The sequence below is a fragment of the Capricornis sumatraensis genome, chromosome 10, assembly GCF_032405125.1.
Source record: "Capricornis sumatraensis isolate serow.1 chromosome 10, serow.2, whole genome shotgun sequence".
NCBI lineage: Eukaryota > Metazoa > Chordata > Mammalia > Artiodactyla > Bovidae > Capricornis > Capricornis sumatraensis.
Window position 1 is genome coordinate 3,985,212 of NC_091078.1, and position 25,396 is coordinate 4,010,607.

A 25,396-nucleotide genomic window follows, 5' to 3' on the forward strand; every position below is an offset into this window, starting at 1 on the left:
ATCTGGCCTTTGAAGGTTTGGTAGAATTTCCTGTGAAACTATTTTCAGACCTGGCCCCCTTTTGTACGGTAGTTCCTTAGTAATTTTCTCTATTTCTTCTATAGAAACTGGTGAGTTTAAACTTTCTTTCTCTAATGGGACGAATTTTGGCTATCTGTATTTCCCTAGAAAATTTACATACATTCATTCTTTTTCAGACACTTTTTTCATATATGTTATCACAGAATATTGAATACAGCTTCCTGCGCCGTACAGTAGGTTCTTGCTGGTTGTCTATCTCATATATAGTAGCCTGTGTATGTTAATCCCAAGCATACCTGATTTATCCCTTCTCCCTAAATTCCCCCTTTGGTGACCATGTTTGTTTTCAATATCTGTAAGTCTGTTTCACTTTTGCAAATTAGTTCATTTGTATCATTTTTTAAAAACGTAAAGATTCCACATATGAGTGATACCATATAGTTGTCTTTTTCTATCCGATTTACTTCATTCAGTACAATAATCTCGGTCTATCCATGTTGCTGCAAATGGCATAATTTCATTCATTTTTATGGACGTAATATTCCACTGTACACACGTACCACATGCTCTTTATCCATTCCTCTTATCAGTGGACATTGTCTTGGCTATTTTACAGATAGTGCTGCAAAACACACTGACATGCATGTCTCCCTTTTTTCTTGATCAAATTAACTAACTGGTTCATCTATTTTTTTGGAAACAAGATTTTATCATTAAAATTATTTATCATTTTAAAATGCCCATTCTTATTAATTACTGCTTTCACCTTTACTATTTCATTCCTTGTTTCTCTCCTTTACTTTGTTGTCCTTTTGCTAGGTATCAGAGTTTAGAATTTAATTCACGTATTTTTATTCTTTTATTATTATTGATAAAAAAGAATTCAGCTAATAAATTTTTCTTTGGTAATTTTCCTTAAATGCATCCCAGATATTCTGACATGCAGTGTTTTCATTATTATATTTTTTAACTCTATAATATCAGTTTGCATTTCCTTTTTCACTCAAAATATGTTTAGCAGGTATAAAATTTCCAGATATAGGACCTGCTGCCGCTGTTGTCAATAAATTCTAGTTTTTGGACTTCCCTGGTGGCTCAATGGTAAAGAATCCACCTGCTAATGTAGGAGACACAGGTTCGATCCCTGGTTTAGGAGGATCCCTCATGCCGCAGAGCAATTAAGCCTGTGCACAGCTACTGAGCCTGTGCTTAGAGCCCAGGAACTGCAACTACTCAGCCCACGTGCTGTAACTACTGGATCCTGTGTGCCCTAGAGCTTGCGCTCCGCGATGAGAGAAGCCACCACAATAAGCAGCCTGCACAGCACACCTAGAAAGAAGCCCGTATGCAGCCACAAAGACCCAGCACAGTCAATAAATAAATCACATTATAAAAAATTAAAAAGAAATAAATTCAAGTTTTATAGCATTTGACCAGTATGTTTGTAATAAGTCCAGTTTATAGAAATTACTAACGTTTTCTTTATGACCTACTGGGATCAATCTTTCTGACTGTACTGTGCACACATGACAAAAAGGCATATTTCCATCATTAGAATGGAGAAGTCAGTTTACATCCGTAAGATACACCTTATAAGATCTACAGTGCTCACTATACTGTTTAGATCTCTTATTTCTTAGTCATATTCTGTCTATTAGATCTGTCTTGTGCCATTAGAGAAATGCAAGTTAACACCACAATGAGCTATCACTGCACAGTGATCAGAATGGCTAAAATTTTAAAATAGGACAATACCAAATGCTGACAAAGATGCAGAGAAACTACAAGATACATTGCTGGTAGGAAGTTTAAGTGGTACAGCCACTCTGCAAAATAGTTTGGCAATTTCTTATAAAACTAAACATGTATTTGTCACACAACCTCCTCTTTTCATTACCTCCAGAATTCCAGGGGCTCAGAAATTCTATGGAAGAACTTCAGAGGTCCATGGAATCACTTGGAATGATATGCAAAATTTTGTATCTCCCTACTTAAGTCTATTTTTCTTAAGAAACAGCACACAGCTTCTCAAAGAGGTCTATGACTCCCTAAAAGGTTAAGAATCACGACAACATTGACTCTAAGAAAAAGAAAACAAATCATGAACCCCAATATTTCTTAAAATAAATATGATTTATACTGTATAAGTTGATTTTTATAAATTCTATTTTCATTCTTACTGAAAATAAATCAATACCTTTCAGCTAACCATTTAGAAAATATTTTGTAGCATTGCCATTTTAACTCTACTTTTTCTCAATATGTGTATATACTTTAAATACTAAGAAATTATTATATTTAAATTTAAAATATGTCTTACATTCTTCAGGCTGGACAGATGAATAACTCCCAAGATTTAATAACTGACTGGTAAATGTTGATTGCAGTACTGTCTCACCAATCCAGTGATCCTCATGGATAGTGACATCTAGAAAGGGGGAAAAAAGTTCTAATCATGCTAAAAATTCCATCACACTAGGATTAATGTATTCATCATAGCAAAATACCATGCATGCCTCTCACATGCCAGGTAACTGAAGTTCAAATAGGGTAAATGCTCTCCCTAAAGGCATAAAATGATAAAATAGCAAATTTGATCTCTGAACCTAGGAATGTCTGTATGTAGGTAAAATAACAAAATTTCTTCTGTATATTCAAATAACCTCAATATGGCAGCTCTGCCCCATAGAGAAAATTTTAACGGTTTGTTCACTTAAGGCAAATGTGTAATATATATTTCTGATAAATTAAATCATTTAGGATCAGGAAGCAAAGCAGGGTTCCAAAGCAGTAGTTCCTAGAAGAGTAAAACATATTTAGTATGCATTTATTTCCTCTGCTATAAGCCATATATAAATATAAGACATTCTTAAAGAACTTTGATTATTTTTCCCTAAACCGAATGATAGTTATCTTCTATAGATGTTAAAAATGAAATACTTTGAAGGTAAGGAACACTTCCCAGGAAAAAGAGAGCTGCATGATCTAAGATGGAAAAAGAAACAGTGGAACTAAACACACCAACTGGGAGAAACAATTCTAGGTAGAACAAAAATTAAGTATAAGACAGAGACAGATCCATCCCAGGCAGGATATAATCAGTGTGTAAAATGTTGGAGGTATGAAGACACACTAATGGCAGCAAAATAATCAAAGGAAAACAAGGATGCATAATTTCCAAGTAGTTACTTCCAAATTTACATCCCAGATCCTCTCCTCATCTTCAAACCCATTTACCCCTTTATCCACAACTGCCTAATTGACATTCCTGACTGGATATCCCATTAGCTCCCCAAACTCAGCCTTGCTCAAATCCACTTTTCTTCTTGTATGCCCCGTCTCATTTGTTGGCACTATGCTGCTGCTGCTGCTAAGTCGCTTAATTGGAACATGACATCATCCTGAACTTCTACTTCCCCTTTCCATCTTTGTCTCGACCCAACTGTTGACTCCGCCTCTGGACTCTGCCCGCAGCTCTGCCACAGCTACTGTTTTGCATCAAACATTCTTCTCTCTCCAAGCAGGTACCCTTCCTATCTCCAATCCACGTCCCATGATGCTAACGAATGATTCATCAAGAACATTAATGTGATCTACTGACTTGATTAAAAAAAATCTCAGTGGCTCCCCATGGCCTGGTCAGGGACAACCAGCACAGCATTCGAGGCTTTTCAGGATCTGACCTTCGGGATGCCTGCTCTTCAGAAAGGAACAAACAAGAAATTTCAAGGAGAACTTTCAGAAAACCATATTGTAAAACCTACGTTCAGACTGGTAAAATGTTAAACACTGGGGACCGGATGGAGGGGAGTTAAGAATTCAGCCCGTGCCCCGCCTTTCTTGGTCCATTCACTGATACGCTTTTCTATTTGCTCTTTATGTACTGGTTTCCCAGGTAGGTCCCAGGCCTTCTCTTTTAACTCTCGTCACTAGTCTCCTTAGAGACTATACAGACCAAAGTTAGAGCATCTTTTCAATCTATGGCTAAAGTGTAGTAGAAAAATATCCATTGCTGAATGGAATGTGATTTGGAATCCATCTGTTACACAAGGATTGTTCAGTTTTGGGTGGGTATCAGTAGGTAGTATGAGATATCCAATAGAGATATAATCATCTGCTGCTGCTGCTAAGTCACTTCAGTCGTGTCCGACTCTGTGCGACCCCACAGACAGCAGCCCACTAAGCTCCTCTGTCCCTGGGATTCTCCAGGCAAGAATACTGGAGTGGGTTGCCGCTGCCTTCTCCAGTGCATGAAAGTGAAAAGTGAAAGGGAAGTCGCTCAGTCGCGCCTGACTCTTAGCGACCCCATGGACTGCAGCCTACCAGGCTCCTCCGTCCATGGGATTTTCCAGGCAAGAGTACTGGAGTGGGGTACCATTGCCTTCTCCGATAATCATCTGCAACTGGATGCTATTAGTTAAAGTGGGATTTCATTCATACTTTCTCTGTAAATGTAATCTCACTACCTAACTTGGAAAATAGAAAAGTACCAATTTCTCTTTCCACAAAGTTTTCATCTGTTCCACACAAATAAAAGAAACTAGATACCTGTAAACTATTTTTTTAACTATTTTTTTAACTAAGGAAATAAAGCAAAACAGAAACAAACAAACAAACAAAAACATTTTAAAAAACTGGTGCCCACAGAAATAATCTAAACATTCTATAATAGGAAAATCGTTAAGTAAACTTTGGTAAAGTGACCTCACAGAATGTTACCTACTTGTTATCAACTGTATGGACACTAGGGAAAAAGAGAGATAGTTGGGTTGAGTTTCCATCTGCTAGAACAGGCCTCCTGGGAGGCTCATACAATGACAGCAATGCCTTGGTAAAGTAATTGTGGTCCAGGGTCTAACCTACTCTTTACGGTCTTGGGAACCTCATTTTCTTCAGCACTCCAAAAATAGATTTCGGCTCTGTAGCACAAGCTTGTATTCAAATAAGTTAATGAGACAAACAAACAAACAAAAACAACAGAACACAACCTTTTTGTTTAAATATACAAAACTGCCAAAGAAACACTTGCAGCCTGCTCTCACCTTGTAGGTAGTTTTGCATCTTGGAAGCCGAGTCATAAGCAAAGGGCTGCTCGGCAAGCACTGAATCAGAAAAAAGCAAGTTGGATGACTTGAGCTGCCAACAAAGATACCACCCATGGGACAAGACTATGCAAAGCTGATACAACCTGTGCTCAACTCTCCAGTAGAGGCTGTACCTGACGATGTTACACAAATACCAAAGTATACTGGCTAAGGTTCTCACTCCCTCCGCAAACCATCTGGCAGGAATTACCAATGACTGCCTTGATATTTTCTCTTTCTAAGCTTTGAAAGCTGACCCACACCTCTTCCCTACCACATTGTTTCTTTACATATGTTATAAAGCTTAATCAACTTTGTACTGGTGTAGGATTCATTCTTAAGATGACTGGTATCTCTGCTCTAATACACTATGTGTAAATCAATATAGGACATGCAACACACTGTTAGATTTTGTTTTTCAGGTGAAAAAAGCAGGATACAAATCATTTTTCATGATTCAGTTCAGTTCAGTCGCTCAGTCGTATCTGACTCTTTGCGACCCCATGAATTGCAGCACACAAGGCCTCCCTGTTCATCACCAACTCCCGGAATCTCCTCAAACTCTAGTTCATCGAGTTGGTGATGCCATCCAGCCATCTCATCCTCTGTCGTCCCCTTCTCCTCCTGCCCCTAATCCCTCCCAGCATCAGAGTCTTTTCCAATGAGTCAACTCTTCGCATGAGATGGCCAAAGTACTGAAGTTTCAGCTTCAGCATCATTTCTTCCAAAGAAATCCCAGGGCTGATCTCCTTCAGGATGGACTGGTTGGATCTCCTTGCAGTCCAAGGGACTCTCAAGAGTCTTCTCCAACACCACAGTTCAAAAGCATTAATTCTTCAGCGCTCAGCCTTCTTCACAGTCCAACTCTCACATCTATACATGACTACTGGAAAAACCATAGCCTTGACTAGATGGACCTTTGTTGGCAAAGTAATATCTCTGCTTTTGAATATGCTATCTAGGTTGGTCATAACTTTCCTTCCAAGGAGTAAGTGTCTTTTAATTGCATGGCTGCAGTCACCATTTGCAGTGATTTTGGAGCCCAAAAAAATAAAGCCTGACACTGTTTCCACTGTTTCCTCATCTATTTCCCATGAAGTGATGGGACCAGATGCCATGATCTTCGTTTTCTGAATGTTGAGCTTTAAGCCAACTTTTTCATTCTCCTCTTTCACTTTCATCAAGAGGCTCTTTAGTTCCTCTTCACTTTCTGCCATAAGGGTGGTGTCATCTGCATATCTGAGGTTATTGATATTTTTCCTGGCAATCTTGATTCCAGCTTTTCATGATTACAACTATATATTGAGAGTAGGGATTCTAGAGTCTGGGTGAAGCCCTGATTTGCCACCTCCTAGCTGGCTGACAGCAGGTAAGTTACTTCACTTCCCTGGGTCTGTATTTTCAAGCTGAAAAATGGGGAAGATAAGCAGTGCTCTCCTCATACAATTGTTACATAATGAGTTGAAAGATATGTAACGTCTAAAACACGGACTAAGTTCCCAGTGAATGTCCATCATTATCCATATGCAGACGTGATTGAGGAGCACAGGCAAGGTAACTGGAAGGCAAAACTCCCACACTCCACTGGTAGTTACATGCGACTGGTATAATAGCGGCAGTTTCTCCTTTCCATATTTCCAAATGGGATCAGCAGTGACCCTTGGATAGCACACAGTTGACCCATCTATTGCTTTAGCCAGCTCTCTGAATCTCTTGCTCTTCTGCATCCACGGATTCAACCAGCAATGGTGGAGCACTGGAGTGTTCACTACTGAGAAACACACACACATAAAGGGGCCCGTGCAGTTCAAGGGTCTTTGGTAATTTTAATAATTTAAAAATGCAATAGAAATTCCATGTTCCCTCAGTAAGAATGTAGTGTGCACAACTTTACTAGGCATGGAATAGTAGAAATGTCGTCCTGTTAACACAGCTAAAGAAAAGGGTTACAAATAAGACATAAGTAAATGAAACCATAAGAAAATAAAGAAAGAGCCCGATGAGACACAACGTGAATGCTAGCATGGTGAATGAAAGGAGGAGAAACCAGAGAAGACTCCTCAAAGAGGAGGAGGAACAGGAGGCACAGGGGGAAGGAGGGACAGAACAAAGAAGGACAGATAAACACCCAGGAACGGCAGGGCAGGGATGAGGAGACCAACACAGATGCTCTGAGGGACTCTATCATGCTCGAACCCTAAGGAGCAAATGGTAAGCAAAGAATCCTTACAGGACTAAAGTGGGAGGGGGAGAAAGACAACAGCTTTGTAAAATAAAAAGATACTCCCCACGATGACCTTACCTGTGAGTAAAATTATGTCTCCAAGAAACACAGTAAGTCCCCAGAATGCTGCAGTCCTCCACAGAAACACCTTCTTCTTAATTTCTGATTGGTCAGTTACCACAATTGTTGCTAAAGGCACTTTAGAGCCAGAATTTGGTCCAGATTTTATATTTATTTCTTTCATGTGACATGGAGATAACACCATGACTAAGCAATTGTATTTCTGACGTTCAGAATCACAGTTTTTTATTAATGAGGTTTTTTTAATGCCCTTAAATCCAGACATGTTCCTCTGGTCCACTGTTACAGTATGATCTCTCTCATTAGAAAACAACTTAATTTTCTTAGCTACGTGGGGGACTTCAGACAGAGCCTGAGGATGGCCTGATTTATCTTCAGAGGTCCAACTTCTCTTACCAGAACTTTTGTGGAAGGTATTTAGTTGAGAACACAGTATTCCTGAGTTACATGACTCAATGCGTATCTCATTTGGTTGAAATTTATCATCAAAATTGAAAAGTTCTTGAGATCCTATGTTTTCTTCAAGATCCTTATCAGCGTTTAAGACAGTGTGGCTACTTTTTGTTTCAGGACAAACAGGACTAAAAAGTTCAAGGGAACAGGCTTGGTTCTGTCCATCTTCATTTCCTTCTGCAGAATCATCTTTGGACCGAATCAAATTATCCTCAGTTATTCTGATTTCCCCATAACTTGCCTCTGGTTCAGTCTCCATGTTTATGGTCCCTTTATTTATAGACTTCTGCCCTTTACATTTCCTTTGAGCTAAAAAAGCAACCTGGCTGGAGGTCATTATACTAAGAAATTCAGTATCAGTGGATATTTTAAGACCTGACACCCTCCCAACTGTTCCTTCAGGCCTTGGTTTGTCTACTGTGTTGGAGGGAAAGAACTCCAGACACTGGTTCTGTATTTCATGATGCTGTGTTGGTGCACGGAGGACAGCTTCCGGCATGTTGGTCTGTTCAGCACCACAGACCACATCCAATATAGCTGCACACTTATGATCTAAATGAAAGGAGTTTTTTGGAATGTTCTGACCACATATGTTTGATTGATCATGCTGTTCATTTGTGGTTTTCTTAAGTTCACTGGAAAGCTTTTGATACTTTTCTTCTTCAGTAATATGCTGAACTCCTCCTGTAAATCCACATATTTGCTCACTGGAGCTGGTTCTATCACTCATTCCCAAGAGGTAACTCTTCTGGGACTTTACAGTTTGTGTTTCAGAAATACAATGTGTGGTGTCATCCTTCATGTGAACAGATCTGCTTATAGAATTTGTTGGAAAATGACCATGAGGAAGATCTGGAAGGCCCAGAGGTTTCAGGGCCTGATAGTCCTCGAGATTTTTGTGCCTGCATTTTTCATCCTTCAGCTTTAAGGAATGGTGATTGTACAAAACCTGAATTTCTTTCCAGGTCTCAGCAGTGGACGCTAAAGAAGTTGTTTCCTGTGAGACTGTCATTTCCAGTGGACTGACTGGAGCACCCCAAAAAATGTGAACTTGAGATCCTCCACTCATAGTTTCTGAAAAAAAAAAGAAAAAGAAAAACCTAAAATAAGCATTTGTCAGAAATTTTTATATACTGAAATTAACTTATAATAGCCCGGACAGAGGAGCATGGTGGGCTGCTGACCATAGGGTCGCACAGAGTCAGACATGATTGAAGCAACTTAGCATGTATGCATGCATGTATTGGAGGAGGAAATGGCAACCCACTCCAGTGTTCTTGCCTGGAGAATCCCAGGGACAGAGGAGCCTGGTGGGCTGCCGTCTATGGGGTCACACAGAGTCGGACACGACTGAAGCAACTTAGCAGCAGCAGCAGCAGCCCCAAAGCAAATGTAATATAAATCAAAAACATAATTAATAAAGGTGATTTATATTCTTACTCAATTAAAAAATAACAAATACATAAGTAATCATGAGGAGAAATCAAAATATGCACAAAAAATAGTCACATAAAGACTCTCTTTAAGGAAAATAAAATTAAGCATACTAGCAACAAACGAGTAAACTCTTAGCATGTTCACTCCTGGTTGTAAAAACTGGCACTCTTTTTTTCTCTTTTGGCTGCTCAGTGCAGCATGTAGCATCTTCATTCCAGGGATCAAACCCACGTCCCCTGCATTGGGAGCGCAGAGTCTTACCCACTGGACTGACAGGGGAGTCCCAAAACTTGCACCATTTAAACAGTAAGTTAGTAAAGAAGGGAATAAACAGCATTTGTTTAGCTGTATTACAGTCACCTTGTTTTCTTTTTAGGACCTTCTTCCTTCAACTGTGAACTCAATTCCAAAATCCCAAAATAGAGGCTTGAACCAGTAAGGAGAAAATAAAAAACCAAGGCTCTTTTCAAAATGTACAAGTGACTATATTACCTAACTTCAATCTATAAGCACAATCAATAATTGCTTCTGTGTTTTTTTTAAATAACTTTGTTTATTTAGTTTTTTGGCTGTGCTGGTTCTTCCGTTTCTGCACAGGCTTTTCTGCAGTTGTGGCAAGCAGACGCTACTCTCGAGTGGTGGTGTGCAGGCTTCGCCTTGTGGTGGCTCCTCTTGTTGAGGAGCACGGGCTCGGAAGTTGTGGGACACAGGTTTAGTTTCTCTGCGGCACGTGGGATGTTCCTGGAGCAGGGATCAAACCTGTGTCTCCTACATTGGCAGGCTGATTCTTCACTATTGAGCCAGCAGGGAAGCCCTGCTTCTGTATGTCTAATCTTCTCTAAAATGCAAACAGATTAAGAATAGCCATTTTGTAATATACAGACAAAAGAAACTCATTATAATTTAAATATTTTTTCATTAACTGTGGGCACTTGCTATAAGTAAATCTAAGTAAGCATCATATTTAGTGAGATAAAAATAGAGAATCATACCACTAATGACTTGATAGTAACAGACTTTCCAAAAGTATCGTTCCTAGAGTTTGTTGATAAATTTTTGATAGTGCTACAGGGACAAAAAGACAAATTAGATCCTTGGCCTAAGGGAACTGTCAGTCTGGTTTAAAAAAAAAAAAAGGAGAAGAAAACAGTGAATGTAAACTAGAGATAGGAAACAGAAGTCTACTGGGGAACAACACTCCTATGGAAGGCAAGTCCTGTGGCTGCAAGCATCTAAACAAAAGAATAAGCAGCTGTAGAAGGCAGGGTTATGAAAGGCCATGGTATGATTGAGGACTTTTGATCAGAGTACAGGGTCCTTTGTAAAAAGGTAAGAAGCTTTCAAACCATGAAAAGTCTATATGGAAGTATGGCGGTATACAGGAAACCACAGCTACAGTCCCCAGTCACTCTCATCAGTCCTTGATTGGCTCACGGTCACCTCTTTCTAATTTAATAACCTATCTGACTATAATTCTTGTGATTTCACTATCAGTGTGGGTGTTCCTGCTAATACGCTGGCCTCTTGGTTCCTTGTCCTGTTCTCCTCTACTGATTTTATTCTCCACCCTACCTCAGTTATTCATTCTCATAATCATATGCCCTACCATTAACAATAACTATCTGCTACTGCTGCTGCTGAGTCGCGTCAGTCATGTCCGACTCTGTGTGACCCCATAGACGGCAGCCCACCAGGCTCCCCGTCCCTGGGATTCTCCAGGCAAGAACACTGGAGTGGGTTGTCATTTCCTTCTCCAATGCATGAAAGTGAAAAGTGAAAGTAAAGTCGCTCAGTCGTGTCCGACCCTCAGCGACCCCATGGACTGCAGCCTTCCAGGCTCCTCCATCCATGGGATTTTCCAGGCAAGAGTACTGGAGTGGGTGCCATTGCCTTCTCCGAACAATAACTATACATTTCCTTAAAAGTGCCACAGTGGTTCAGACTGTAAAGCGTATGCCTACAATGCAGGAGACCCAGGTTCGATCCCTAGGGTTGGGAAGATCCCCTGGAGAAGGAAATGGCAATCCACTCCAGTACTCTTGCCTGGAAAATCCCATGGATGGAGGAGCCTGGTAGGCTATAGTCCATGGGGTCACAAAAAGTCAGACACAACTAAGTGACCTCACTATACATTTCCTTAATTTCAATTTAAGCTTTCAACTCACTGACTACTTTCTCCTGTCTTTGACTTACTCCCTCTAAATGGACAACGACAACAACTCTTTGACCACGTGGGATCTATGTTGAACACAATGATCATAAGTCATTTTTATAGCCTCATTCTTCACTTCCCTCCTTAAAATGCTTACATTCCAGGGTCATTATAATCCCTCCCTACCATACTTCTTTAATTCTGCTACTCTCCTCTCCAGCTAAACTCAAGCCCTGGTTCAATCACAGCCACTCTACAACTGTACCCAATGAAAACTAGTCTCATTTTGAGATCATTACTACTAACCTCAAGGCGGTACCCAGAAACCTTATCTTTCCCTGTCCATTCATTTTTCAAGATAACTCTTTTATAGTCTTTAAAGCTCAGCATCTCCTCCCCTATCCTTGTGCAGCTGATGACCATTTACAAGTTGTCAGCAACATACCTACCGACCTCTGTCGTACCCATATACTTTGCCCACTTTATTACTATGAATAAACTCTTTGTGCTTCTAAGGCCATCTCTTCCTCACTTAGACATCAGATCTTATAACCTCTTTCCTACCCAGGCTTCAACAATTCTCCATTTCTCTCCTACATCTTGATTTTTCTTTCTTCACTGGAGCATCTCCATCAACATACAAACACGTTGTGACTATCCCTCATGCTGTTGGTCCTCAGCCTCTCTGCTCCTCCACTTACTGTACCACTTTTCTGCTCCCCTCTACAGCAAAATTCCCTGAAAGAACTGTCTATATTCCCTCTTACCCCATCTTCTCTTAAATCCACTCCTATCAAGCACTGGTCCAAAAGACTCCACTGAAACAACGTATTTCAAGGTCTCCAGTAACCTCCAGACTGGAATCAGTCAACTCCCCATTTTCAGCTTAGACTGCCAGCACTGATCACCCCTTTCTTCCTTTCATCTGGCTTTCGGAATCGCAGCCTCCTGATTCTCATCCCAGCTCACACACCTCACCATACGCTCATTCTCGGCCTCCTTTGCTGCCTCCTTCTCCTCATCTCCTCAGCTTCTTGCTCAGGGCCCCAGTACTTGGGTCTCTCTCTGGACTCACTCCCTAGGTAACTGTCATCCAGTCTCAGGATCTGAATACCTTCTAATAACTAGCAGATGTATGCCTCCATCACTAACAACTTCCAGATGTACATCTGATATGATGACTAGTGACTACCCGATGTACATCTCCATCACTAACGCCCACCAGATGTTTATCTCCATCAGTCTCTCTTCTGAATTCCTGACTCCTTACCCAGCATTCTCATCCATATTCTACTTGAGATACAAGTACTGGGCCCCTGAGCAAGAAGTTGAGGAGATGAGGAAAAGCTACCGCAGGAGAGTGAGCAGGAGCATGTGGTGAGGAAGTGTGAGGTGGGGTCAGAATCAGGAGGATGTGGTATCCCTAACAGGCACCTGTGCGGAAGAGAGTTAACATACCAAGCCTGAGACTACCATCCTTAAGAAGCCCTGCTTGTAATGTGGGCCCTTGGCAGGCATTTGTGCATTTTGATTTCTGGAGGGTTCCCACTATTCCTTGATAAAAATGGCTCACTGTGCCCAAACTATCTAATAATCACTTCCTTTCCTTCTAAGAGACAGGCATTTTGGTATGTGATAGGCAGAGGGTGGCTGCAACACCAAGTCTCCTTAGAGAAATGGCTGGTTCTAGATTTGGGGCAGGAAATATACAAGATGAACCTGAAACATCTCATCATACAAGAGAACAATCGAAGACTAGTAGGACTCTGTCAAAAGAACTGAGGAGCCAACTTAAAGAGGCTCCCACTGCCAAAACTGGGCAAACTGAACACAGTCAGGATGACCACCAAGACGGACTGGAACAAATCTGACATGTGTATATCCATGAACTCACACAAACAACTAAAACAAACTCACTCAGTGATCACCTTCAGAGGATACTGTGACTGTTTCAAAACAGTTGGTGAATAAAAGGAAAACATTTTACCCTGTCTTTCTTTACTAAGAGAATCTCAAGATGGCCAAATACATGATACTCTCTTTACAGTGATATTTACAGTGATATTCTGCTAATAAACAGCCACCAGAAGAATGATAGACCCCTAAGGAGTCATGGATTTTCTAGGCAATAGCCACTAATGACTACTAATATAACCAGGAAGATGTTATGAGGGACAGCAGAGGGAATCTGTAGATTGAAACCAGTTACAAAGTGTGGACCTCATTTAGATTTTGATTTGAAGACACAAGTGTAAAAATATAAGGCAACTGGAAAAACTGAAACTTTGGTATTTTATAACATTAAGGGATTACTGGGTTTTTTTAGTGGGATCTAAGGCTATATATGAGAGGCTACGTGCCAAAGATGCAGAATGACTGCTTGCATGTGAAACGGTGTGACATTTCCTAACTTCCTTAGAACACCAGGAGGGGAGACAGGACGAGGTTACAGATTAAAACAAGATGGGCCGTATGTCCAGGCAGGTTGACGGAACACTTCTCTAATCACTCTACTTTTGTACATCTTCTAAATATCCTATAATACAAGCCTTCTTTTCTGTTGTTGTTTTTAAGAAATATTTTTTCAAACTTGGAAAAGAGTTAAGCAGTCTAATCATACCCAAGGTTGGGGAACTCTTACACAGGTCTGACGAACAATCTGGTGAAGGTGAGGATGCTCATACCTCACAACCAAATAATGCCACTTTGAAGTTTCTGCTCTGGAGAACGCTTGCACGTAACCACACAAGAATACATGTGCAAGAATGATCATGGGGGACTTTATAAAAAAAAAATTTTAGAACCTAAAAATCCATGAAGAGGAGATAAGTCATGGGATATCCAGAGAATGACTGCTATATGGCAGAAAAATAACATGGATACATCTTACAAACATAATTTTAAATGAAAGAAGGAATCTGAAGAATAGACAACTTATGATATCAACATGTTGAATTTTAAAATATGTCTCAGATTAAAACACAAAATCCAGGATTGCGGTTACCTTCAAGAAGGAAGAATGCGGATGTGATAGGTGAAGTAGACACAAAGGGCATCAACTGTACCAACCACACTGATTTTTCTAACTAGGTAAATATATTCCTTATATTGTTCAGAAATATTTTATAACCTTAAAAAAAACCCTAGAAAGAAAAACTGAGAAGCAAGACTAAAGATGATTTTTCAAAGATGTCTATATTTTAAAAGTTTTATTGTGATGAATGATGAATGGTTATTATTTTCATAACAGATCTTTTTTTGTTTGATAATTCAGGCTTTTCTTTCACAATCTTCAAACTGGACATGATGTTCCAATACAACAATGGACCTAAATCTAATATTGCTGAATGAGAGTTGACAACAAAGATGGCAACTTTTAACTTATTACCAGTTAAAACAAAGATATACTGCTATTTTCAAACAGTCTTATAATAGTGAATTATTACTAAGGAAACAAAATTATAGTAAGTTTAGGTGTGCTGACCCATAACAAAACAAAGAGGGCTAAGTATCATTAAGTACTATAGGCACATATACCGACCTCATCTAATCCTCAGAGAAATAATAATCTGCAGAAAAAATAATTGATATATTAGATCTAATTGATGGTTCACTATTTATATATTGGGCTTCCCTGGTGGTTCAGACAGTGAAGAACCTGCTGTAATGTGGGAGACCTGGGTTCGATCCTTGGGTTGGGAGGATCCCCTCGAGAAGGAAATGGCAATCCACTCCCGTATTCTTGCCCAGAAAACCCCATGGACAGAATAGACTGGCAGGCTACAGATCCCAAAGAGTCAAACATGACTGAGCGACTGACACTACTTAAAATTTACTGACACTTTATAAAATTTATATATCACTAATAAATTGGTCACTAGGGGGCTCCAAATAGCACAGCAAAAAACAGTCTCAAAAGATATACTGACATCAACACCAAGTGGAAGCGGGAGGAATATATTATCCAGAAACGCAGGCAGAAACACTTCAGTTCAGTTTAGTTCAGTTGCTCAGTCGTGTCCGACTCTTTGTGACCCCATGGACTGCAGCACGCCAGGCTTCCCTGTCCATCACCAACTCCCAGAGTTTACTCAAACTCACATCCATTGAGTCAGTGATGCCATCCAAGCATCTCATCCTCTGTCGTCCCCTTCTCCCACCTTCAATCTTTCCCAGCATCAGGGTCTTTTCAAATAAGTCAGCTCTTCGCATCAGGTGGCCAAAGTATTGGAGTTTTAGCTTCAGCAGCAGTCCTTCCAATGAATATTCAGGACTGATTTCCCTTAGGATGGACTGGTTTGATCTCCTTGCAGTCCAAGGGACTCTCAAGAATCTTCTCCAACACCATAGTTCAAAAGCGTCCATTCTTCAGCACTCAGCTTTCTTTATACTCCAACTCTCATATCCATACATGACTACTGGAAAAACCATAGCTTTGACTAGACAGACCTTTCTTGCCAAAATAATGTCTCTGCTTTTTAATATGCTGTCTAGGTTGGTCATAACTTTTCTTCCAAGGAGCAAACATCTTTTAATTTCATGGCTGCAGTCACCATCTGCAGTGATTTTAGAGCCCAAAAAAATAAAGTCTGACACTGTTTCCATTGTTTCCCCATCTAATTGCCAAGAAGTGATGGGACCAGATGCCATGATCTTCGTTTTCTGAATGTTGAGCTTTAAGCCAACTTTTTCACTCTCCACTTCCACTTTCATCAAGAGGCTCTTTAGTTCTTCGCTTTCTGCCATAAGGGTGGCTATCTGCATATCTGAAGTTATTGATATTTCTCCCAGCAATCTTGATTCCAGCTTGTGCTTCTTCCAGCCCAGCGTTTCTCATGATGTACTCTGCATAGAAGTTAAATAAGCAAGGTGACAATATACAGCCTTGACATACTCCTTTCCCAATGTGGAACCAGTCTGTTGTTCCATGTCCAGTTCTAACTGTTGCTTCTTGACCTGCATACAGATTTCTCAGGAGGCAGGTGAGGTGGTCTGGTATTCCCATCTCTTGAAGAATTTTCCAGTTTGTTGTGATCCACACAGTCAAAGGCTTTAGCACAGTCAATAAAGCAGAAGTAGACGTTTTTCTGGAACTCTCTTGCTTTTTCAATGATCCAACAGATGTTGGCAATTTGATCTCTGGTTCCTCTGCCTTTTCTAAATCCAGCTTGAACATCTGGAAGAGCATGGTTCACGTACTGTTGAAGTCTGGCTTGGAGAATCTTGAGAATTACTTTGCTAGTGTATGAGATGAGTGCAATTGTGTGGTAGTGTGAGCATTCTTTGGCACTGCCTTTCTTTGGGATTGGAATGAAAACAGACCTTTTCCAGTCCTGTGGTCACTGTTGAGTTTTCCAAATCTGCTGGCATATTGAGTGCAGCACTCCCACAGCATCATCTTTTAGGATTTGAAAGAGCTCAACTGGAATTCCATCACCTCCACTAGCTTTGTTCGTAGTGATGCTTCCTAAGGCCCCCTTGACTTCACATTCCAGGATGTCTGGCTCTAGGTTAGTGATTATACCATTGTGATTATCAGGGTCATGAAGATCTTTTTGTATAGTTCTGTGTAGAAACACTTAGGTATCTTCAAATCAAAACATTAAATTACTATGCTAACGAACTTCCCTCTCTCGAATCTCTGGATTTTTCTCCAACAGTTTCTTCCCGTTAGCTTCAACTAATTATACCTATGGCTGATTCATGTTGAGGTTTGACAGAAAACAACAAAATTCTGTAAAGCAATTATCCTTCAATTAAGAATAAATAAATTAAAATAAATAAATAAAAAAACAAGCTTCCATATTGTTTGTTTGTTCTCCCTTCCCATTTACTCTTCAATCCACTTAAATATGGCTCTTACTTCAATCATTTTGTATAACACTTTTTACTATGGAAACCAATGACCCCTAATGGCCAAATCCAAAGATTTTTTAACTCTCATCTTACTGCCATTTGAAATTGATTATCAATTCCTCTTTCCTGAAACATTCTACTTTTTTGATTCTGTGAGATCATCAAATTAGAATACTTTTCTGCTTAAAAAAAAAACACCCAGAAAACTATTGATCTATTCATTTATTCACTTAATAAATAAATGTCAGGCATCATGCTAAGTACTGGGAATTCAACAATAACAAAGCGCTTTAAGGAGCTTATATTTTAATGGGAGAACTAAATTGACAATTGCAAAATTGAGATACTGAACTATCACAGAAATACATGCAGGGTGTCCCTAAGAGGGAGAAGCCTGGGGCAATTCCACTGAAGTAGGACTGTCCATTACCTGCATTTTTCATAGACTCACTGGACTATGGTTAGTGACAAAATTTTGAAACTATATTTAAATAATAGTCATAAAAAAGTAGTACAATATAGTCCCAAGACATCCCTCCTCCCCACCCCAAAATAGGGGCCAGTAAAGCACCCTCAGCTGTGTTATTCACGGGACAGACCGGCTATACGTGATCTCCAAAACGTTTACAGGGCGCAAGGCACTCACTGCTTCTAGGCCCTCACTTAACATGTCCTCCTAAATGTCCTGCAATCTGACTTCTATTTCCTATCTCTGTTCAGACAACAGTGAAGTACAAATTGTCAATTAAGTATCCACAGTACTTCACCACTCCAACTGTGAAAGTCTTTCCTTAATGTTTAGAACACTACTCTTTCCTAAATAATTCTTCTGCCTCTTTGATTTTTCTTTCTCTTTCTCCTTGGGCCATCTCATCTTTTCATTCCCTACAACACTGCAGAATTCCAGCCAACTGCATTCATTTTACTACTAAATATCCAATCATGCTTTACTCGTCTATATTGAACCAACCATTCTCCCTAACATCAGACTTATATTTCTAGTATCATGATACTAGCACAGTAGATGATTGAAAAAAAAGCAACGTTCTTATGGAGGTTTCTCAGAAACCTAAAAAGAGAACTACCACACGACCCAGCAATTCCACTCCTGGATATATACCTAAAAAACAAAAAGATAATTCAAAAAGATACCTGCACCCCAATGCTCAGAGCAGCATTATTTACTATAGCCAAGATATGGAAGCAACCTTAGTGTCCATCAACACATGAATGTATAAAGAACAGATGGTATATATTATATACACAATAGGATACTACTCAGCCATTTAAAAATAAGTTTGCTATTTGAAACAATGTGATGGACCTGGAGGATATTATGCTAAGTGAAGTCAGAGAAACACAAATATTATATGACGTAACTTATATGTGGAATCTAAAAACTAAACATACTAATGAACGTAACAAAAAAGAAACAGACCCAACAGATATAGAGAACAAACTAGTGGTTACTAGTAGCAAGTGGGAAGGCAGAGGGCAAGATAACAGTATAAAATAAAATAAATAAGCTACAAGGATATAACACAGGGAATATAGCCAGTACTTTTTAATGACTATAAATGGAATATAACCTTCAAAAATTATGAATTGCTATGTTGTACACATGAAACATATGGATTGTACATCAACCATACTTCAATTTAAAAAAAGAAAGCAATGTTCTATTTAGTCTCTTTCTTGAAGGGAAAATCTGACTAAATGACTCTGTATCCAGACTAGATTACACAGTCCACGGATTCAAGTTTGGCAGGGCTGAAGGTTATGAGCCCAGAGGCTGCAGATTCCCAGATTCAGAGCTCTCCTTGCCCTCTAGGCGGGGGAAGTCACTGAGGCACACAGGGGTGCCAGAAAGCAGTCCTGAGAGCTCAGACAGGACCTCTCGTACAGAACAGGTCCAAAGCAGATTGAAACTCTATAAAACACCAGGTTATTTCTACATAACAATTATTGAGTATGCCTTCGCTTATTTGTCTAAATACACACCCCTGTATGTGTGGGACCCCTACCTCCCCCACCAAAAAAAAAAAAAAAAACTGACTAGAAAGTTTTGTTAATGCAAAACAGTACTTTTTTTTTTTCAAAGAAATAAGTCTTTACAGCTAAGGCTGTAGCTACTAACTCCTCTGATTTACAGGAGTTGGAGTCTGTGAACAGGGGGATGGGGTGCAGTGAGGGTAGAGAGAAACGAAATATCTACCCGAGCAAATACACACGGACGGGAGAGTTAAGTTGTGAACGCTGATGCATTTCAATGCTTCTTGGATAATGCTTGGGTGGACTCCGAGGGTTAAAGCTCATTAAGATACCAGATGAAACCTGCAAGTACATATCCATTACCATAGTTAATAATTACACCATTTCTCAATCGGTAGAAGGCCATTTCAGTCGGAAAGACCAATGCAACCATAGTCCTTTATCTTTAGAGTGGTCAGAGTCTAATGAATGGGTCAAAGATTTATAAAACAGGATGAACCGTATCGGTAAGTTTGTCTTTGTAGAACACTACAACTAGAAATGCTTGTTACAAAATATAAGCAGTTAAAAGGGAGTGCTTTCTCCATCTTACCATCAACTTATAAACTCACCATTATCATGCCTTTCCATGTCCACTTTACCAAAAATACAGGCATCATAAAGCTACTCAAAAGTATCAAACGGCAAAATGAAGAGGTAGCACAGGACTGTAATAATTAAAAGCATGGGTTTTACAGTAACACAGATTTGGGCTAAAACCATACTCTGCAACTAGAAATGGTTGAAGCTACATGATACATTCTTTATATTTCTGTATACAGTTGAAAACATCCCTAACAAAAAAATACACTTCTTTATATGTCCAGTGATAATTGCTTCCTTATCTGTCAAATGAGAATAACATCAGTCCCTTTCTTACATTATTGCTGTGAGATGGGCACAAGAGTACTTATTCAACAAACTAAATTAAACACTGGAAACTCTATACATACATGCTTAGTGACACGTAAAAACCAAACCACTGTATTTTAGGGCTTTGCTTTTAATGTGTATTTTTACACAGCTGTAACCATAAAATTGATATAACTGTATATTTTGCTTTAATCCCTGTAAGGCTACTCTCTCTTATGTCAACCTATAACTTCCTAATCATTTTTAATGCTAGCTTAATGTTTTCATGATGAATCTAATTTAGTTCCCATTACTCTCTACTTCATTCATTTGTTCCTAACATCACTATTACAGCCATTTCTGCAATAAATAATTTGAGAAATTTAATTATTTTTCAATTATTTTCAATTACTTTTCAATTATTTTCTTGTGATAAATGCCCAGGTATGCAATTATTGGGTCAAAGATGACATACATTGTTATAGTTCTTAATATTATCTCATTGTGTGCAAAAGAACTGGACAGTTTATAAAGCCCCAAACAATGGCCACGAGTTCCATCTCACCACCAATGTGTAAGCATATTAAAAAGTAATTTTACTAGGGAAATTAGTAGTGAGGGCAGAAAGGTACTTCACTGGTGTTTCATTTGCATTTCCTTAATTATTTCCAAACTGAAAAAATAGTGAATTTTAAACTACATTTGTATTAAAGTCCTTAATATATGAGGAGTATGAAAGAACAGACACACAAAGAAATAGAAAAATGGGTTAAGAAGATCACCAGGTTTATATCACAGAAAAAAAGCCATGGTTAAAAACAAAGAAAACATTTGTTCTTCTAATAAAATTAAATAAAAAATTATAAATCAATAAGAAAACATTTCTAGCTATCAAACAAGCAAACATTCATGAAAAAGGTACAAGGGTATAGCAAAATAACTTATACTGATAAAATCTTTTCTGGAGGGGAATATGGCAATGTATGTTGAAAGTCTTAAAATTCTGTACCCCTTTAACCCCGTAATTATACTTCTGTTGCCAAAATCTTGGCTCTCTGTGCACCACTGCCAAACAGAAACACGGAGACAGTTATGGAGGAGAAGGAAAGCGTGGCTTTGCTACTTTGCCAGGCAAAGGGGGAGCAGTAGGCTCGTGCCTCCGGAACCGCGCTCCCTCTCCCTGTTGAGTATGGAAAGCTTATGCAGTCAGGTAGTGACAGTCTAGTCTTTCTTCTGCAAAGTTTCAAAAGGGTGGGGCTGGTGACAAGATTACGGTCTGTGCAGGGTCTTAGGTGACCTAGCCCCCTAATCTTGATGAGCCTCTCTGGTCCTTTAATCTTGCCTCACAGTGGTTTCACTGCTGTTCCTCCTTTGATTAACAACTGTTCAGCCATTTGGAACTGAGAGAAGGTCATGGAGGGTGGAATTTCGCCCATAAGAAAACTGAAAGTGTTAGTCACTCAGTCGTGTCTGACTCTGAGATCCCATGGACTGTATCGTAGTTCACCAGGCTCCTCTGTCCATGGGATTCTCCAGGCAAGAATACTGAAGTGGGTTGCCAGTCCCTTCTGTAGGGGATCTCCTCAACCCAGGGATAGAACCTGGGTCTCCTGCCCGTTGGCAGATTCTTTACTAGTGCCACCTGGGAAGCCCTCTAAGAAACAGGGGACAAAAAGACCTCTGTGCCCAGGAGTCCCACAGGGCCCTGTTCAGCATCACTTAGAGGGATTTAACCTGAAGGGGAAAATACCATGCACGCTCTTAACAGATTTAGCTACAGGGATGTTCACAGCAGCACCATGTAACATGTTAGAAAGGCGAGGAAAACGCTCATTGACTGAGGTTTGACAAATAAATTATGGCACATCCATACAAAGGCAAACTGTATAGCCACTTAAAGTCATGAAGCTATGTATTATTACAAAAACTTTTCCTAAATATACTGATACATAAAACAAGGAGACTAACAAAGATTATATATGGACAGATTTTGTTTGTTTTTTAAAAAACAGTATTCAGTTTACTACTATTTATCTTGAAGTTAGAAACAATTGTTACAGTTTCTATGTGTTCTCCAGAGTGACTGATACAGTGGTGCTAAAAAATAAATAATTCTTCTATTCTTTAACTCCAGTCAATCAATTGAACTTATCTTAATACACTGTGCTAAGAAATAACTGAGTACTAGCAGCCCACATACTATGTACATTCACGCTGAACTCTTTACTCTTTGCGGTTGTTGTTCAGTCACTAAGTCCTGTCTGAACTTCTGTGACCCTACGGACTGCAGCATGCCAGGCTTCCCTGTCCTTCACTATCTCCCGGAGTTTGCTCATATTCATGTCCACTGAGTTCAGTGATGCTATCTAACAATCTCATCCTTTGCTGCCCTCTTCTCCTTTTGCCTTCAATCTTTCCCCTCATGAGGGTCTTTTCCAAAGACTCAGCTCTTCGCATCAGGTGTCCAAAGTATTGGAGCTCCAACATCAGTCATTCCAGTGAATATTCAGAGTTGATTTCCTATAGGATTGACTGGTTTGATCTCCTTGCAGTCCAAGGGACTCTCAAGAATCTTCTCCAGCACCGTAATTCAAAAGAATCAAATCTTCAGTGTTCAGCCTTCTTTATGGTCCAACTCTCATATCCATACATAACTGCTGGAAAAACCGTAGCTTTGACTATATGGATCTTTGTCAGCAAAGTGATGTTACTGCTTTCTTATATGCTCTTTAGGTTTTTCATAGCTCTGCTTCCCTCGTGGCTTAGTCAGTAAAGAATCTGCCTGCGATGCAGGAGATTCAGGTTTGATTCCTGGGTCAGGAAGATCCCCTGGAGAAGGGATAGGCTACCCACTCCAGTATTCTTGCCTGGAGAATCCCATGGACAGAGGAGCCTGGCAGGGTTACAGTCCACGGGGTCTCAAGAGTCAGATGCAACTTAGCGACTAAACCACCACCAGCAGCTCTTCTTCCAAGGAGCAAGTGGCTTTTCATTTCGTGGCTGCAGTCACCATCCAGAGCGATTTTGGAGCCCAAGAAAATAAAATCTGTCACTGCTTCCACTTTTCCCCTTTCTCTTTACCATGCAGGGATGGGACAGAAGCCTTGATCTTAGTGTTCTGAATGCTGAGGTTTAAGCCAGCTTTTTCATTGTCTTCCTTCACCCTCATCAAGAGGCTCTTTAGTTCCTTTCCACTTTCTGCCATCAGAGTGGCATCATCTGCATATCTATTGATATTTCTCCAGGCAGTCTTGATTCCAGCTTGTGATTCATCCAGCTCAGAGTGCCACATGATTACTCTCCTTTCACGTACTGCTGAAGCCTACCTTGAAGGATTTTGAGCACCATCTTACTAGCATGCGAAATGAGCTCTACTGTCCAGTAGTTCAAAAATGCTCTGGCACTGCTCTTCTTTGGGACTGGAATGAAAACTGACCTTTTCCAGTTCTGTGGCCGCTGCTGTATTTTCTAAATTTGCTGGCATCTTGAGTGCAGTGCTTTAACAGCATCATCTTTCTGGATTTAAAACAGCTCAGCTGGAACTCCATCACCTCCACTAGCTTTGTCTGTAGCAACGCTTCCTAGGCACTTCCCATGTGGTGCCAGTGGTAAAGAATCAGTCTGCCAATCCAGGAGACATAAGAGACGTGGGTTCAATCCCTGGGTTGGGAAGGTTCCCTGGAGGAGGGCATGACAACCTACTCCAGTATTCTTGCTTGGAGAATCCCATGTACAGAGGAGCGTGGTGGGCTACAGTCCATAGGGTTGCAAAGAGTAGGACACCACTGAAGCAATTTAGCATGCAAGCAATGCTTCCTAAGGCCCGCCTGACTTCACACTTTAGGATGTGATCACATCCCAGAGTGATCACACCCATCGTAGCTATCTGGGTCGTGAAGATCTTTTTTGTATAGTTCTTCTGTGTATTCTTGCCACCTCTTCTTAATATCTTCTGCTTCTGTTAGGTCCATACCATTTCTGTCCTTTATTGTGCCCTCTTTGCATGAAATGTTCCCTTGGTATCTCTAATTTTCTTGAAGAGATCTCTAGACTTTCCCATTCTATTGTTTTCTTCTATTTCTTTGCATTGATCGCTGAGGAAGGCTTTCTTATCTCTCCTTGCTATTCTCTGGAACTCTGCGGTCAGTTGGGTATATCTTTCCTTTTCTCCCTTGCTTTTTGCTTCTCTTCTTTGCTCAGCTACTTGTAAAGCCTCTTCAGACAACAACTTTCCCTTCTTGCATTTCTTTTTCTTTGGAATGGTTTTGGTCACTGCCTCCTGTACAATGTTACAAACCTCTGCCCATAGTTCTTCAGGCACCCTGTCTATCAGATCTATTCCCTTGAATCTATTTGTCACTTTCCCCATATGATCATATAAGGGATTTGATTTAGGTCACACCTGAATGGCCTAGTGTTTTTCCCTACTTTCTTCAATTTCAGCCTGAATTTTGCAATAAGGAGCTCATGACCTGAGCCACAGTCAGCTCCCAATCTTGTTTTTGCTGACTGTATAGAGCTTCTCCACCTTTGACTGCAAAGAATATAATCAATCTGATTTCAGTATTGACAAACTATAGGGTTGCCTCTTGTGTTGTTGGAAAAGGGTGTCTGCTATGTCCAGTGTGTTCTCTCAACAAAACTCTGTCAGCCTTTGCCCGGCTTCATTTCATACTCCAATGCCAAACTTGCCTGTTACTCCAGGTATCTCTGGATTTCCTACTTTTGCATTCCAATCACCTATAATGAAAAAGACACTTTTTTTTTTTTTTTTTTTGGTGTTGGTTCTAGATCTTTTAGGTCTTCATAGAACTGGTCAACTTCGGCTTCTTCAACATCAGTGGTTGGGGCATAGTCTTGGATTACTGTGATGTTGAACGGTTTGCCTTGGAAACAAACTGAGATCATTCTGTCATTTTTGAGATCGTATTTTGGACTCTTTTGTTGACTATGAGGGCTACTCCATTTCTTCTAAGGGATTCTTGCCCACAGTAGTAGATATAATGGTCACCTGAATTAAATTTGCCCATTCCCAGCCATTTCAGTTCACTAATTTCTAAGATGTCAATGTTCACTCTTGCCATCTCCTACTTGACCTCATCCAATTCACCTTGATTCATGGACCTGACACTCCAGGTTCTTACGCAACATTGTCCTTTTCAGCATCAGACTTTACTTTCACCACCAGACACATCCACAATTGAG

General features: G+C 39.9%; 1 protein-coding gene across 3 annotated transcripts in view; it reads right to left on the minus strand.

The window, feature by feature from the left end:
- The window catches only part of SHLD2 (shieldin complex subunit 2), a 76,219-nt gene that overhangs the window by 32,355 nt on the left and 18,468 nt on the right, over positions 1–25,396 (minus strand). For 2 of the 3 annotated variants that reach the window (XM_068982274.1, XM_068982273.1), the window contains exons 2-3: positions 7,408–8,937; positions 2,342–2,449 (exon numbers count right to left, since the gene is read on the minus strand). In XM_068982274.1, coding sequence (XP_068838375.1) covers positions 2,342–2,449; positions 7,408–8,932 — 1,633 coding nt within the window. In that variant the 5' untranslated portion in view covers positions 8,933–8,937. The remainder of the gene's footprint in view (positions 1–2,341; positions 2,450–7,407; positions 8,938–25,396) is intronic. The other variant, XM_068982275.1, reaches the window with a different exon arrangement.